This window comes from Phascolarctos cinereus, unplaced genomic scaffold (assembly GCF_003287225.1).
Source record: "Phascolarctos cinereus isolate Bilbo 61053 unplaced genomic scaffold, phaCin_HiC Scaffold_7;HRSCAF=346, whole genome shotgun sequence".
Classification (NCBI taxonomy): Eukaryota; Metazoa; Chordata; class Mammalia; order Diprotodontia; family Phascolarctidae; genus Phascolarctos; species Phascolarctos cinereus.
The window spans coordinates 57,977,106-57,993,724 of NW_027556180.1; the positions used below are offsets into that span (position 1 = coordinate 57,977,106).

At 38.1% G+C, this 16,619-nt stretch overlaps 1 protein-coding gene across 1 annotated transcript in view; it reads left to right on the forward strand.

Moving 5' to 3' along the window:
* Window positions 1-16,378, forward strand: part of TM4SF20 (transmembrane 4 L six family member 20) — a 26,216-nt gene extending 9,838 nt beyond the window's left edge. Inside the window, 4 exon segments of the mRNA XM_020970957.2 lie at window positions 8,537-8,552; window positions 8,555-8,601; window positions 12,626-12,777; window positions 15,316-16,378. Coding sequence (XP_020826616.1) covers window positions 8,537-8,552; window positions 8,555-8,601; window positions 12,626-12,777; window positions 15,316-15,607 — 507 coding nt within the window. The 3' untranslated portion in view covers window positions 15,608-16,378.
* Window positions 16,379-16,619: the final 241 nt, after the last annotated feature.

The following is a 16,619-nucleotide window of genomic DNA, read 5'->3' on the forward strand; positions in this document are numbered from 1 at the left end:
GTCGTATTTGAACTCAGTGCTCTGTGTACTATGGCACCACCTAGCTGCGCACAGAATCTAATTATGCAATGTATTTTACATGTGTATAACTTGCCTCCCCAGCAAGACTGTAAGCTTTTTCAGCTCCTCCGACTATTTCATATACCTCTTCTATACCACCCACAGTGCTGGGCACATAGTAGGTCCTCACTCATCAAATACTGCTTGACCTAGAAAACTAACACATTAGAAGTAATGAGTGCTTATCCTTAACAAATGTATCATAGTTCTTATATAGAACCGTTCACATTATTTCAGGATATAGATGAGTAATTCAGAAAAATCAGATAATTTTCTGGGTTATAAAGTTATTCCTAGAAATGAATACATTTACATAGTACATTATGTAGTTACATTTTATGTAATACATTGGCTTATAGTTTTATTTAACACTGAAATCATTAACAGACATGACCCTATGTACTTTTGGAAGCCACAATTACCTACTAAAGTTAGTCATGTATTTATCTTTGACCTTAGCTCAGCTTCCAAACGGGAAATCAATAGAAATATATGTTGACATTTCCCACAATCTCTTGTATTAAAAGTTATCTTGAGATTTTTCTCTTCATAAAAGTACATGTAAAAATAATGGTTAACTTTACATAAGTGAATTTTAATTCACAAGTGAATTTAAATTATGTTTAACAAATTTTTAACTAATAGAAATAGTTCAGAATCAGTTATCAAAATAATAAATTGTTTTAAGACAATCATTTTAAAATAGTCAGCATGAGAAGTATTTACAATATTGTGGTTCTTTTAGAATAATTACCAATATAGGCTACATTTCCCCTTCGATTTTAAAGTTAATATTTTACAAGCCTCATCTTTCCCTAGTTCCAAATTCTAATCTCTGTCAAGGGGTATTCTCCGAATACCATAAAGTATCTTCTCTGTTAAAACTTGTGTAAACCCAAGTGTTTCTATAGAGGCTTTTTTTTTTCAGAAAGATCAGTGAAGATTGGGGTTTGGGGGTTTTGATGAATAATCTGTCTCTCAGCATTGTTTGAAGTTTTGCAAAACAATAAGCCTTGCTTAAGAAACTGTTACCTCTGAGACAGTGCTGGACAACATATGGCCAAAGGATTTTGGGCTGCATGTGAAATTTGTACCATGACCCGGGGCAATCAGCCATGTCAGCCTGTCTCTAGTTTAACCTGTCTGCAGCCCGAAGAAGTTTAGAAGTTATGAAAGGCTGCTTGTAAGGTTAAAAATTGAGTGGATTGTATGGAAATTGCATGTTTATGTTCTAAAATTACCTAATTAAAAATGCCTCAATATACCAAAGTATTGAATAGGCAGAACCAGACAAATTTCAGAAAGCTGCAAAGTCATACACCCTCTCAAGCAGCGCATTCCACACTTCCTGAAATCATTCAGTCTCATCCTTTAAAAAACAAACAAAAACCCTTCACTTGACCCTGCAATATACCCCAAGCTATTATTCTATATCTTTCTTCCCTTACATAGCCAAACTTCTAGGAGGAAAAACCCCCCATTTCCTCCCTCCACTTTTTTCCTCTATTCACTTCTTAACCTCTTGTAAACTGGCTTCTGACCACCATTTGACTGGAATCACTCTCTCCATAGTTATTATTGATCTCTTAGTTGCTAAACCCAATGGCCTTCTCTTAGTCATGGAATCATATAGGTTTAAAACTACAAGGAACATTAAAAAGTCCTCTAAGGGGCAGCTAGGTGGTGCTGTAGTACATAGAGTGCTGGGCCTAGGAGTCAGGGAAACTCATGTTCCCGAGTTCAAATCACTTACTAGCTGGCCAAATCACTGAACCCTGCTTGCCTTAGTTCCCTCATCTATAAAATGAGCTGGAAAAGGGAATGGCAAACTACTCCAGTATCTTTGCCAAAAAAACCTCAAATAGGGTCCCAAAGAATCGGATACAACTGAAAATGACTGAACAAGTCCAACCTATTTTACTGATGGGGAGACTGAGGCCCAGAAAAGCAAAATGACTTGTCCAATAGCACAAAGGTAGTAAATAGCAAAGCTGGATCCATCATCTGTCCACGGTACCACACCTTCTCTGATCTCCATTCTTCTTGACCTCCCTGAATTCGGCATCTGACACCATTTTCCATCCCCTCCCTTTTAGATTTTGTCTTTCCAGGGTTTTTTATAACTGGTCCTCTTCTTACCTGCCAGGTAGCTACTTCTCAGTCTCCTTTGCTGGATCATCTGCATCCTTCCCCATGCTTGTGGGTGTTCCCCAATGCTCTGTCTTGGGCTCTCTCTTCTTTCCCGCCTCAATAATCAACAAACATTTATTAAGTGTGTACTACACCTCTAGCACAATGCTAAGCACAGAAGATGAAAATAAGGAGAAAACCTCTACCCTCCAGGAGTTTGCAGTCTAATGGGGGAAGACAATACAAAGAAGAAGCTGAAAGGGGCCAGGGGAGGATGCCAGAGAGTATGCTGTGTGGGGAAGGGGGAGATGAGGCGGAAGGGGAGGAGATGATGTTTCCATCGTGTCAACCAATCAGAGCAGCTGACAGAAAATGAGATGTTCAGCTGATAAGATGATCCCTCTTAAAGGAAGGCTTTGGGAGGAGCTTATTGCTTCATCCTCCAGCCCTCCGATTGGCTGAGAGTGCTGGGAGGTCAATATACCCTGGGATTCCACTGATGACCACTGGCTTCATCATCATTTTCATGTAGACTTCTACTTCAACATGTCTGCCTCATGAACTCTAGTCCTACATCACCACCTGCCTGTTGGACATCTGCAAATGAATATCCCATTAGAATCTCAAGCTCAACATATCAAAAGCAGAACTCAGAATTACAGAATTTTTAGTTAGAAGGGACCTTGACAGCAGTCTGGTCCATAACCGTACAGAACTCTACTTATAACATATTGTAAGCCTATGACAACATAGGCTTATGTTGATATATATCATATCATATATTGATATGATAACATAACAACAAGTGGTCATCCAGTCACCAACTAATTATCTCCCCCCCAACCCATCTCTTCTCAAAACTTCCCTGTTTTTTAAGGGCACATCATGTATATGTCAAATAAATGCCTTCTTTTTAAAATTAAAACTCCATACGGTATCCTGCACTCACTCTCACAACTGAAATGCTAATTTCCAATCCCCTTCCTGCTTCAAACTGTCTTTCAAAATTTATTTATTTATTTTTTAATTTATGGACTGAAACAAGCATTTCCATAACATAGTCTAATAATAAAAAAAAAGATGATTGCACATGAAACTGCAAATCTATTATGTACAACTTGCTATTCCTTTTAAATATATAATAAAATTATCATGGAAATTTTTCCCTCTCCCCACTCTACCCCCACCCTAGAGATGGCTACCTTTAGACACAAAAATGTACATACATATATATGTAAAATCATTCTATACATACTTTTATTTATTAAAACTGTGTTTCACACAAGTTCCAAAATGATTTTCTTCTAGTCTGACCTTTGCCATTCCTTTGTTGAAGAAGTTTCAGTGGTTCTATATTACTCCTTGGATAAAATATAAACCCCTTTCCTAGGCATTTACAGCCTTTTACAGTCTGGCGCCAATCTACCCGATCAGGCTTATTTCATATTACTTCTCATCACATACTCTGCTTTTGCTAAACTGCCTTGCTGAGCCCCAAACTCAATATCAAAGGGGGAGATGGAGCTTGTACAGTGGCTGTTGGTAAGGTCTGGGATGAATTCCCTCCTTCTCCTTTATCTCTTACCTTCCTTGGAGGCTCAACTGCAATGCTACCTCCTACGCAAAGTCTTTCCAGGTCTCCTAGTTTTAGCACTCTCTACCTTCTTGAAGGATTAGTTCACACCTTCTATCCTGTCAGTAGGGGATCCTTGAGGGCAAAGGCTGTTCTTTGTTTTGACTTTCTATCCCTAGCTCCTTCCATACAGCAACCACTTAATAAATGCTTGCTGGACTGGGCTGGATGGCACAACAATTGGGTTAATAGTCTGAGGCCAAATGACTACAGGATTAATAGCAGTAGAGCTATCACTTTTTAAATCTGCTTTGTACAAGAAAAAAATTATTAAACATTCAGAATCAAAGATTAAAAAAAAGATCTATACTGGATTTAGAATAAGAGGTTCCAGATTCAAATCCCAGCATTGCTTTGTGAGTATGGGGGAGTTGTATAACCATGGTCAAGTCACTTCCACTTCTCCATGCCTCAATTTCTCCATCTGTAAAATGAGAGGATTGGACTAGGTAGCCTCCAAGGTCCTTTCCAGCTCGAAATCTATGGCTATTTTGCTTAAATGACTTTGCCCTTGGGAAGACATATTGTTATTGTATCTTTTTAAATCCACTGACATTTTCTAAAGGAATCCTTGAATTATTGTACTGTAACCCGAAACCATTTCCCCATCACATTTAAATAATAAACTCTCAGGGAGGAGAAAGTATTAAATTTGATATTGTGTCTAGCATCTTTTAGATAGCATTCCACAGGCAAAATGATCTTGCTTTAATTAATATTCAAAATGGCAGATCTCTATAGCCCTCTCAAAGAGGAGCAAAGAGACAAGGCATTTTATGGTGGTTTCCTGAAAGGGCTTTAACCAAGGAAGATAATGTTTTGCTCTCAGAGATATCCTTTCAAGGATTTATTTGTTTGTTTGGGCAGAGGTGGAAGCTGTGCCCTGTGGGTAAAACCTCTGATCTTTTGAGTCTATGGATTGTGACCTCTAGTTTGCCTCTTTGGAGTCTTTTTTTTTTTTAATGACTTCTGGGATCTTGGCTGATAGCTGACATTTGCATAGCTTTAAGGTTAAGCAAGATTTTAGATTCCTTATTGCAACTGATCCTCACTCCAATCCTGTGATTTAGACACTACAGCTATTCTAAAGAGTCAAGAGATGAGCTGGATGTATGAGGTATTACAATACAAAGCAGCATGCAAACACATTGTCATCATATATACTACATTCTTAAATACAGGTGGAGGGAGGGACTTGGAGTAAGAGGATGATCAAAATTGGGAGAGGTTAGTCAGGGAAAGCTTGGGAAGTTCAGTGTTTAATTTTGTTCAAATCGATTTAGCTCAACTCACCAAACATTTATGAATTGCTGACTGAATGTAAAGCACTATGTTGGGGACCAGGCCATAGGTGCAATGTAGAAAAGGGCCCTAGACTTGCTTTTTATGGGACTCAGAATTTGTTAGAGATATATAACACACATTTAGATAATCAGAACACCAAAAAACATTAAGCGCATTAGAGAGATGCCAAAGTGTTAAGTGAGATATAAAGTCTGCACCTAAATAATGGAATTTAGGCATGAAGGGGGTAAGCAGTTAATAAAAATTTTTAAAGTGCCTACTATGCGTCAGGTACATACAAAGGGACTCAAAAGGGGAAAATTCAAATAAAAGTAAAAGACAGTTCCTGCTCTCAAGAGGCTCACAGTCTTGGGGGAGACTTGGGGAATACAGCACACAACTATGTACAAATAAGCTATATTCAGGGCAATTGGGAGACAATCAACAAAGGGAAAGCACTAGAATTAAAGAGGGTCAGGAAAGGCTTCCTATAGAAGAGGAATTTTAGCGGGGACTTGAAAGAAGTCAGGAGGAAGAGATGAGGAGGGAGAGTGTTCCGAGCCTGGGTGCCAGTCTTTTAACAGCAAGGAGGTCGATGTCACTCCAGGGCAGAGTATGGGGAAGGTGGGGAAGGAGGGGAGGGAAGGGATATAGAAAGGTTACTCTTTTGCCATGGTTCAAGGGAACAAATGAAAACTAAGTCTGTGGCTATATTCACATGATATATTTAGCTTCTCTGCAGAGTGCTGTTTTAGGTATTCAAAAACTCCAGCGAGTATTCTAGACAAAGCCAAATGCTGCTGGACCACGTCAAACAAGCAAAACCCAAATATTAGTTGACTTGAGATACAAGGAGATGGGGATTGTGATCGCCACTAGTCCATTTGCTATTTTCCATTGATGGATTAAAAATGGTAACAAGGAAGAACAGGGAAGGAGTTTAGGATGGGTGAGAACGTAATATGAAATAGTACAGGGTAGGAATAAATAAGATGGATGTTTTATGGTGGTGCCTTTGAGATCAAGGAAGTAGTTTGAGACCTTTGATTTTGAAGTCTCAGGTACTGATAAGGTATCTGTCAATGCTGGCCAATCCTAGAAAATTATTGGCAGATATTGTACTTAATTGCATCTAGACTTAACCAAATACAATTTCAAGTGTCAACTTACTTAATCCTTACTTATCTGTTATTTCTCCAAAGTACTTTTATAACTTAAATCATATTAACCAAACACCTATATGTCCTTGAATTGCACATTCAATTTACTTGTACCTTTACAGTATACACTTTTCCAAAGTCCACAAAATTCTCCTTCTGGACATCATTGTAAAGAGTAACTATGAGAATGTTGTTTATCCTTGGACTGGAGTAGATGAAATGGTAAGGAATTCTGAAATGGTTACTGAGTCCAGGGTTGGGGAACGGGCAACCTCCAGGCCACATGTGGCCTTCTAGGTCCTCAAGTGCAGCCCTTTGACTGAATCCAAACTTCACAGAACAAATCCCCTTAATAAAAAAGATTTATTCTGTAAAGTTGGGAGTCAGTCAAAAGACTGCAGCCAAGGAACTAGAAGACCACATGTAGCCTTGAGGATGCAAGCTCTTCACCCATGGACAAGACGTTACCTTTTCTCTCATTTGGTGTGGCTAAATCATTGTGGTTATAACTTTGGTTTTCTCAGAAAGGACTCAGGGAAGGAATGGAATTAGATTTCTGTTCACGTTTCAGGTTCAAAGCCAGCACCAATATTAAAATAATTTCCCTAATGCATATGTTTGACCATATCACTCTCCTTGTTTCCCATTGCCAAAGGGATAAAATATAAACTACTTAGCCTAGCATTTAAAGACCCTTCACAATCTAATGCATTTTTCCAGACATTGCCACTCTTCTCCATGATGGTTCTTCATTTCACTCATCACTCTTCACACTTTCCATTTTTTCTCTCCTTGGAACAAGAGAAATTCTGATTTAACTTCTAACCACAATCCACATCACAAATCCACAATCCTTACTAACCTCAAATTTAGGACACCTGAAGCCCATGGAAACCTGTTGCCAAGGAATAAAAATTCAATAATTTATGTCCTCTTCTTCTCATATATGTTTCCTAGTTCATTCTTTGGGAAGGACGATGAATTTTAAGTGGGAAAGAATTCTTGCCAAAATAACAAATTCCAAAAGAACTTTCAAAGGCTAATTGTATATCTGAAAGCAGAGAGGAGCTGCATCTGTTCCATTGCATCATCCAATCTCATCATGAAAGAGGAACATTTTTAATGTTGGAAAGCTACATTCTGCCTTTGTAATCCCTGACAATGGAATCTTTTTGCAATTAGACCAAAGTGGACAATATGCAGTGGTGGACCTGGTTGGGATTGCATCAAATTTCGGACTGTTTGCTATTTAAGACTAATAATCGTGTCAGTTATAGATAACTTTTAATTATCCTTCTATATCACAAATGATTGAAAATGGTGTTTCATATTTCTATATAATTTCATGAGATTTCTAAACTAAAAAGAAAATGTATATGTACTTACATATGAATAAGTGACTGATATTGGTTTTCTGATGTATTTTCTACAAAACTGTCTAGGTTTTAAATGAAAAGAACATAAGCTACCAAATAAGCATGTCAGTTTTGTGGTTGCCTCCGCAGTGAAGGATGAAACAGGTGAAAGAACACAGGATTTTAAACTAGATTCAAACCTAGGCTCTGCTCTTATACGTATAACCTTGGGCAGATCATTAACATTTCGGAGCATACCTTTCATTATTTGTAAAATGAGTGTTTTCCAGATGACTTTTAAGTTCCTTCACACTCTAAGTTTATGGTTCTGAACTATTCAAATATTATAGCTACCTTGCTAGCATTCACATGCTAATGACATCATCTTACCCTGTAATCTGAAATTGGTATTGTCTCTGTTTTATAAATGGGAATGTGTGAGAGATGAATACCTTTCCAAAAGTCACTTAGGAAGTCAGTTATGATGGTAAGTTTCAAATATTCCTATGTTCTTATGTTCCTATTTCTTGATTACATTTCTTCCAAGTTGTCTTACTTATGCTAATGAGCAGACTAGCAAATAAAACTCAATTTTATTGATATCATATATTGCTTACTGTTTCAATGGGTCAAGGATGGGCAAGAGGGAGAGAAAAGAATTGGGCATTTAAAAATTATCAGAAATAACGTTAACATTCTATGTATATGTAAGCTATTTGTATAATTCATAGGCCATCTAGTGACCAGAAAGACATAACTGGGTTCAAAAGTTTAAGGAAATGGCCGACACTTCCTTCTCATTTTGAGTCCTGATTTCCCCACAACTCATGATTTAAAAAAAAAAAGTCAAGGTCATTACTGTTCACTTGCTGAGAAATAATAACACTCATGTTTCCTGTTGATGTAATTTCCAGGCCATTCCAGCAACTGTAATTCCCTGGCTGCAAGAAAAAGGGCGTGCTGCAACAACAGATTAGGAGTAAGTATAAGGGAACAGAAGTGATTCCAATAGTTATTGCTAGAGCTTCATAAATGAAAATATACTATGATTTTTTTTGGGGGGGTGAGGCAATTGGGGTTAAGTGACTTGCCCAGGGTCACACAGCCAGTGAGAGTGTTATATGTCTGAGGTCGGATGACTCCAGGGCCAGTGCCCTACCCACTGCACCACCTAGCTTCCCCCTACTATGATTTTTTAAAGAAGTTTTTTCCCCTTCCTCATAAACATTTAGATGTTCCTCAGGATTTAGTTTCGCTAATCCTAAAGTTTCAAAATTAAAGGTGGTTTAACATGTTTGAGTGTGTGAGTCATTTAGGTAAGGCCATTTTTCATTTGATTTTATTGCAATTTCTTAAGTTTTGCATTCATGTTTTGAGATGTATATTAAAGTATACATGTTGGGTTCTATGAAAGATGTCAGTTTAAAAATTCTGTATCCCCCTGCCAGATACAAAGGACAGTCAAAAAAGGGCAAAGAATAATGAAAGTCAAACTACAGATGTGGGGAAAAACTGTCAGTTCACATAAAGTCAGAACAATAAACAGAGTAACTTGAATTGTATTACTGACTCTCTTTGATCTAGTTAAGATCAGAGATCTAAGGGCCTCCTTACAAGGTAAACCCCAGTGAGAACAACTAAACATTCCTCCCCAAGGAGGAGGATGGGAGACATAGCATGGCGTCTGAATGTAAATATCCCTGGCTGATCGGGGCTGAGGCTTTAACTACGTGATAATTAACTTAAATAGATGGAATTATATTTTAATCAGTGAGAATTTTTTTAAGAAGTTTGGTCTGGTTATTTCATATTTTACTTATTATAATTCATAGCTTTTGCTTATAAAATTAGAATGCAGAAAGTGATTTGTCTGCATATGTTCAGTTGTTTCAGTCACGTCCAGCTCATTACGACCCTATTTGAGGTTTTCTTGGCAGAACTACTGGAATGGTTTTGCCATTTCCTTCTCCAGCTCATTTTACAGATGAAGAAACTGAGGCAAAGAGGGTGAAGTGTCTTGTGCAGGGTCACACGGCTAGTAAGTGTCTGAGGCCATTTGAATTCATGAAGATGAGTATTCTTGACTCCAGGCCCTACACTCTATCCACTAAGCTACTTAGCTGCCCGGTCTACATAGTCACTTTATATAATCCTGACTATTGAGCCAAGGCTATTAAACATTTAACACTTTTTTAACTTGGTGGAAACAACCTGAGGGCTGAGGATAGTCCATTTTAGGGGCAGCTAGGTTGCGCAGTGGATAGAGCACTGGCCCTGGAGTCAGGAGGACCTGAGTTCAAATCTGGCCTCAGACACATAACACTCACTAGCTGTGACTCTGAGCAAGTCACTTAACCAACCCCAATTGCCTCACCAAAAAGAAAAAAAAAAGCCACTTAAGAATGAAAAAGAACAGACCAAATGACATCCACACATTCGGTGAGTGCCTCCAAAATTAGATGAGCTGTTCACCTAAAATCAAATCAACCACAAGAAGTCTTAAAGCAAACATGTGTTTCAATCAAAAAGGCTAAGGAGTCTTGTTCTCAGACACCAACTGTGCACTCATAAACTACAGCCTGGATACATGTGTTCCAGGGCCCTTCCCTAAAAACATGAGGCCAATGAATGCAAAAGCACTGATTTAACACTTACAACACACAAAGCACTGTGTTTTGGATAAAATTAGAAAATTAAGACAGTCCCTGCTCTCGAGATGCTCGTGTTCTAAGGGGTAATGGGGAGACAAACACATGTAGGTTTTCAGCTGCCAGTCATATGGAAAGATCCCATGGTGCTTAGGGTACAGCGTGGAAGTCAATGGTAATACATCTTTCATGTCATTTCTATGGATAATCATCCATTTCTGATGTTCGACCATTTGACAGTGCTTTGCAAGGCTTTGGTGGGCAAAACTTTCCTTTAAAAAAATTAAAAAAAAAATTTTTGTTAGGCATTGGGGTTAAGTGACTTGCCCAGGGTCACACAGCTAGTTAAGTGTCAAGTGTCTGAGGCCAAATTTGAACTCAGGTCCTTCTGATTCCAAGGCTGGAGCTCTAGCCACTGCGCCACCTAGCTGCCCCAACATTGATATTTTAAAAAAAAATCAGCACCTTAGCAAGATACTTTTTCCTAAATACATGTATAAATATAATTTTTAAATGGGGAAAAATCACTATAAAATTATATATAAGCAAACCTACTTGGACTTAGTATTGGGAAAAAGTGGAAAGATAAGGAATATCTCATGATGGAATCACTTTTTGGAATACTGTTCATTTTTCCTAGTTTTCTAAATTCATTCCATGTGGAAGGAATATGCAGTGAGGCAAGAAAGTATAGTACATGTTCAGGGAAAAAGTCAGAAGAAGAAAAGTAGTGGGAGATTGAAAAAGTGGGTTGGGAACAGATCAAGAAGTATTTGAACACAGGCATTCACGGCTACTGGAGACCCAGAAAAGAAAGTTCTTGACACCAAAGTCCTCAGTACTGTCAGATGGTTCAAAATCAGAAAACAGATGTGATTTTACCAGTGTAAATGACATTAAAGATGCATTCCCATCCGCTGTGCTGTTACACCCAAAAAGTCATTTCCATATGACTTCTGGCTGAAATTTCTTGTGTGTTACTTCCCTCATTAGAACGTGAGCTCCTGGAGAGCAGGGAATGCCTGTTTTCCCATTTGTATCTCCAATGCAGTGTACATCTTGTTTAATATATGCTTTTTCATTCATTCATTAGGCTAAGAAGTTTAGGCTTTTTCATTCATTCATTAGGCTAAGAAGTTTAGGCTATTTCATAGGAAATGGAAAGTCATGTAAGACTTCCGAGTTGTGTTACAGGGGCAGTGCATAAGATCATGGCACTGCAGAGACCATTGCAACAATAGAGGTAAGGGGCAATGAAAGCTTGAATTCAGTTATTAGCAGTACGTTCCCACCTGCACAGCCTGGCTGATCACAATATCGATTGTTCATCCACAACTCTGGAGGACAATTTTCCTTTTGCAGTTAGAGGGGCCTATATTATATAATGTGATACATTTAGCCAATCCCAAGGGCACATCCATTGGAAATCATGTGGGTTCAGCTTTATAATTTTAATTTTTTCCCACATAACATATATTTCTTACAAGATAAATATCACCAGAGTTTTATTTTGCTTCTATAAATTGGCATACAATTAAAAAGTGATATACATCAAGAACCCATTTAAAGTATATAACAACTCACAGAACTCATACTGATGGCAAAACATAAGGTTTTTGATAGTCTTCTTTTGGCAGTTACTAGTCGTAGTCTATGTGAGAACACTATTTTGTCTAGTGTCAGTCTAGTATCTATTGTCTAGATTGCTACTGGGTAGCAATAACAACACAGTGATAATACCACTAGCTGGCATTCATATAAAGCCCTAAGGATTGCAAAGATCTCTACTTCCCTCATTTTATCCTCACAACCACCTTTTGGGGCAGGTGCTATTATTTCCACTTAAACAAATGAGAAGACTGGAGATGAGAAGGGTTAACCGACTTACCAAGGGGCACAGCTAGCATATGACTGAGGACACATTTCAACTCGGGTCTTCCCGCCTCTCTTACCCAGCTCTTACCCACTGTGCCACCTACCTGCCCAGCGTACTATTCAAAATGGCTGCAATCAGTAGCCGAGCCCTGAGCAAAACCCATCCTTTGTCTAGTGGCTGGCACAGGTTTGCATAGCAGCAGATGCTTGAGGTATGGTCTGCGACGGCCCTGTGGGTCACAGGAAGTTTAGAGCATTGGTTGTTGCTTGGTTGCTTTTTTCAAAAAGCTATCTGACCTCAAGACCTGCAGTCATTAAACCAGGCCTTAGCAGGCCTGCAACAAGTTCATCAACGATTCCCAAGATGTAGCTGTTGATGTTTGCAGGTGGAAGTCCTAGATATTGTTTCAGACTACGGAAACTATAACTTCTAAGATGAATAAACTACAAATGTGGGACTTTCTCCCCCTCTTCCCCCAGATGATTCTGTCATCTTTCTTGAGTGTGGTAACTATTGCTGGTGCTCTGTACTGTATTTTGGTGTCTATACTGGCTCTTTCTGAAGGACCTCTCATTTGCAACTATGATGGCAACAGCACAGTCAACTGTGAATTTTCAATGAAAAACTTAAGGTGAGTGGCCAAAATTTAATCCGCTTGTTAACTGTTCCTTTATTAGTAGTCATTAATTTCCCTTATCTTAAAGCAAAATGGATTTAGAATAGTGTGGCAATAAATCTGGTGGTGCTTTTCTTGATCAAAGTACTGACACAGAGACAGAGATCTGATGTAATAAATGGCACACAAACCTGATACAGGAAAAGGGATCAATGTGTTCAGAATGCAATGTCTGAAAGGACATGATGAATCATGGTGGTTCCTCCCAGCCACAGCTGTATTTCTTCATATCTTTTTTTAGCAGACCTGTGATATCAATGGTGTAAGGAATTCTCAGAGAGGAAATTTCTTCCACCAATCCAAATTTGCAAATACTATATTACTTAAGTCTCAAGAGTTTTCTGGAGCATAGCGAAATCAAATGACTTACCCAGTGTCACACTGCCAGTATATTAATTAGACTTGGGACTGGAACCCAGAGCTTCCTGACCTTGAGGCTGATTCTCTATCCACTACCAGGGATTTTTGAAACTTTTCCCACCATGATGACCTCTTGTTGCATTTTGGCAGAGTTCCTTGCTGTCATGTAGCCTGAGGTCACGTACAATGCATAGTAAGCATGCTTTGCGTTCAGAACCAAGGCTGCAGTGAAGTTGCCCAATGCGACACCGGCAAGTGCCACCAGAAACACGTGGGATTAATTCATTATGCATTTGATTTTTAATTAATCTCTGGTTATTGCATGTTGAGGACCTTTTTACTGCGGCCACATTTTTTGCAACCCCATATGGGGTTGCAATCCACAGTTTAAAAAGCACTATGCTAGGTCATCACGTCTGTGACAATATTTGTGGATGTCAAAAATGCACAAATCTTTATTCCAGTCTGGCACATGAGCTCATGCCTGCAAGCCAAGCATAATCCTGGTTAACCAAGAGTAAATAATATTGATCTTTATCTGTAGGCATACCTTGGAGATATTGTGGGTTCGGTCCCATACCACCTTAACAAAGCAAATACTACAATAAAGCAAGTCACACCAACTTTTTGGTTTCTCAGTGCACACAAAAATTACATTTACCTTATGCTGTAGTCTATTAAGTATGCAATAGTATCATGTCTCAAAAACCCTATATTCAAAAAATAACCCCAACAACCCTTTATTGCTAAAAAATGCTACCATCACCTAAGGCTTCAGTGAATCGCAATATTTTTGCTGATGGAGGGTCTTGCCTTCATGTTGATGGCTGCTGTCTGATCAGGATAGTGGTTGCTTAAGGTTGGGATGGCTGTGGCAGTTTCTTAAAATAAGACAACAATGAAGTTTTCCCACATGTATTGACTCTTTCACCCGAACACTTAGAAGCCACTGTAGGGTTATTAGTTAATCTAATTTCAATATTGTTGCATCCCAGGGAATAGAGAGGCCTGAGAAAAGGGAGAGTGATGGGAGAAGAGCTGGTTGGTGGAGCTGTTAGAAAACACACATTTGTTAAGTTCACTGCCTGGTCTGCAGCACCCCAAAACAAATACAATAGTAACGTCAAAGATCACTGATCACAGATCACCACAACAGATATAATACTAATGAAAAAGTCTGAATACAGTAAGGATCACCAAAATGTGATGGAGACACAATGTAGCACATGCTGTTGGAAAAATGGAGCCAATGGACTTGCTCAAATACAGGGCTGCCATAAACCTTCAATCTGTAAAGTGCAATAAAGCGAAGCACAATAAAACAAGGTGTGCCTTCATTTTACTACCTAATATGCTTAGCTTAGAAGGTGGGCAGAATTTACTTCTCTGTTTGCTGGTAATCAAGCTACTGTTGATACAATTTCTTTCAAAATTATTGCTGCTTTCATATATTAAAAATAAAACGATACTCCTCTAACAATACTAGAAGTTTTTGGTCACTTACACTGTGGATAAAAGGAAATATCTGAATAAAAGCAAACATTTTTCTTGAACAATCTTAAGTCTATAGATGAGAGTCAACAGTAATGCATACTTCTAGTCCCACCTGGGTAACCTATCAATAATCATCATGTATACATCGCTGATCAGTGGACTACTGGTGAAGAAGCCCTATTTCATAGACTGAGTGTGCTGTATGGCAGCCTGCTGGGGTTGAAAGTCAGCTGCAGGAATGCAGAATAGGAGATTTTAAGTAAACACAGACCTTCTTCCTCTAACAACAACAGTAATGTTTTCAGGCTAAAAGCTTCTGATCTGTCACAATTCTGAGTGTAGCCATGTTTAAGTTAAAAAGAAAACCATTTTAACCAAACCCATTTTAAAATGGCTTTTAACGAAAAAGGCATGAGTCTTTGAATCCTGTTCAAGAGGGAAAGGATAGTGATGCAACTTTGCACAAAATCAGCTGTACTAACCTTGGGTTATACAGATGTGACCAAAGAATACAAAGTTATCACCCACAATTTATCAGGTTCTGTACATAGTACATCAAAGTCCAATCTGCCTTATGTTTCATATCCATTGTTATTTTCTGGACTTATCTGATATTTCTTTTTTTTTTTCTTTCCTCAGTAACATTCATGATCAATTGAATCACCCATTCAAACTGCAGTGGTTTTACAGTACCTGTGTGCCTGATCTCTCCAACAATTCTGGCCTCAATTATGGTACAACAATTTCTCAGAAAACAAACACCGTTAGCTCTGAAGAAAACAAGCATAAGATTATTCACCTTTCAGTATTTATTGGTTTACTTTTGGTTGGGATTCTTGAGATCTTATTCAGTGTCAGTCAGATAGTGATTGGATTGTTGGGAGGTCTCTGTGGAGTTTCTAAGCGGAGAAGTAGACAGACATGGCGATAACATGGAAGCAAGGACAGTCTCTCTCTCTCAAGAGATTTCCATTTTAAAGTGGCAATATAATCCTTCAGATATCAGTCAACCACATGAAACTGATGTAAATGTCATTTTTAAGTCATATTTTGTTTCATTTTCAAAGCTTTCAAAAAATGGTTTCTCTATGTGGTCATTGTTTAAAGACAAGAAATGCAGTATACTTATTGAACAAAATAAACTAGAATTTTAGTTTTTAAAATGTTCTGCCTGGAACCAGAAGAACATTGTATACAGTAACAGCAATACTGTATGATGATGTACTATGAATAACTTATTCTTAGCAATACAATGATCCAAGAAAATTCTGTAGGATTTATGATGAGAAGTGTTGTCCCATCTCCAGAGAAAGAACTAGCAGAGCCTGAATGCTAATCAAAGATACTTTTTCTTTTTTTTTTTGTGTCTGTTTTCTTTCACAGAATGACTTACATGGAAATGTATTTTGTGTGATTACACATGTATAACCCATGTCAAATTGCTTGCCTTCTCAATGAAGGGGAGAGGGGAGGGAGGGAGAGTTTGGAACTCAAAATTTGAAAAAAAATGTTAAAATTGTTTTTACGTGTAACTGGAAAAAAATATTAAATGCGGGAAAAAATGTTCTGTCTGAATACAGTGTAAGGTCTTATAAAAACTGATTACTTACAGATATTCCCTATGTTATGGCTATAATAAAACAGCATCATTAAGATCTGTAGATCTATTCTTTTTTTAATAAAGCCATTTACCACCTTGAAATTTTAACTTCTTGAAAAAAATTGTAGCACTTTTTATTGCGGTCATGTAATTGAAATACTTATTCAGTAGCTAGTTAAGTTTATGAATCACTAACCTTGATTTTAATTGGGCAATTTTAACATAGATTTTGTTGCCAGAGCTTTTCTCAATGTCCTGTTAATACTATAAAGGGCTAGAGAGCCTACAAGTCTCTTTAGGGACCCAGTAAGGGGAAATGGAGTTTCATCTTTGCCTCAGAGAC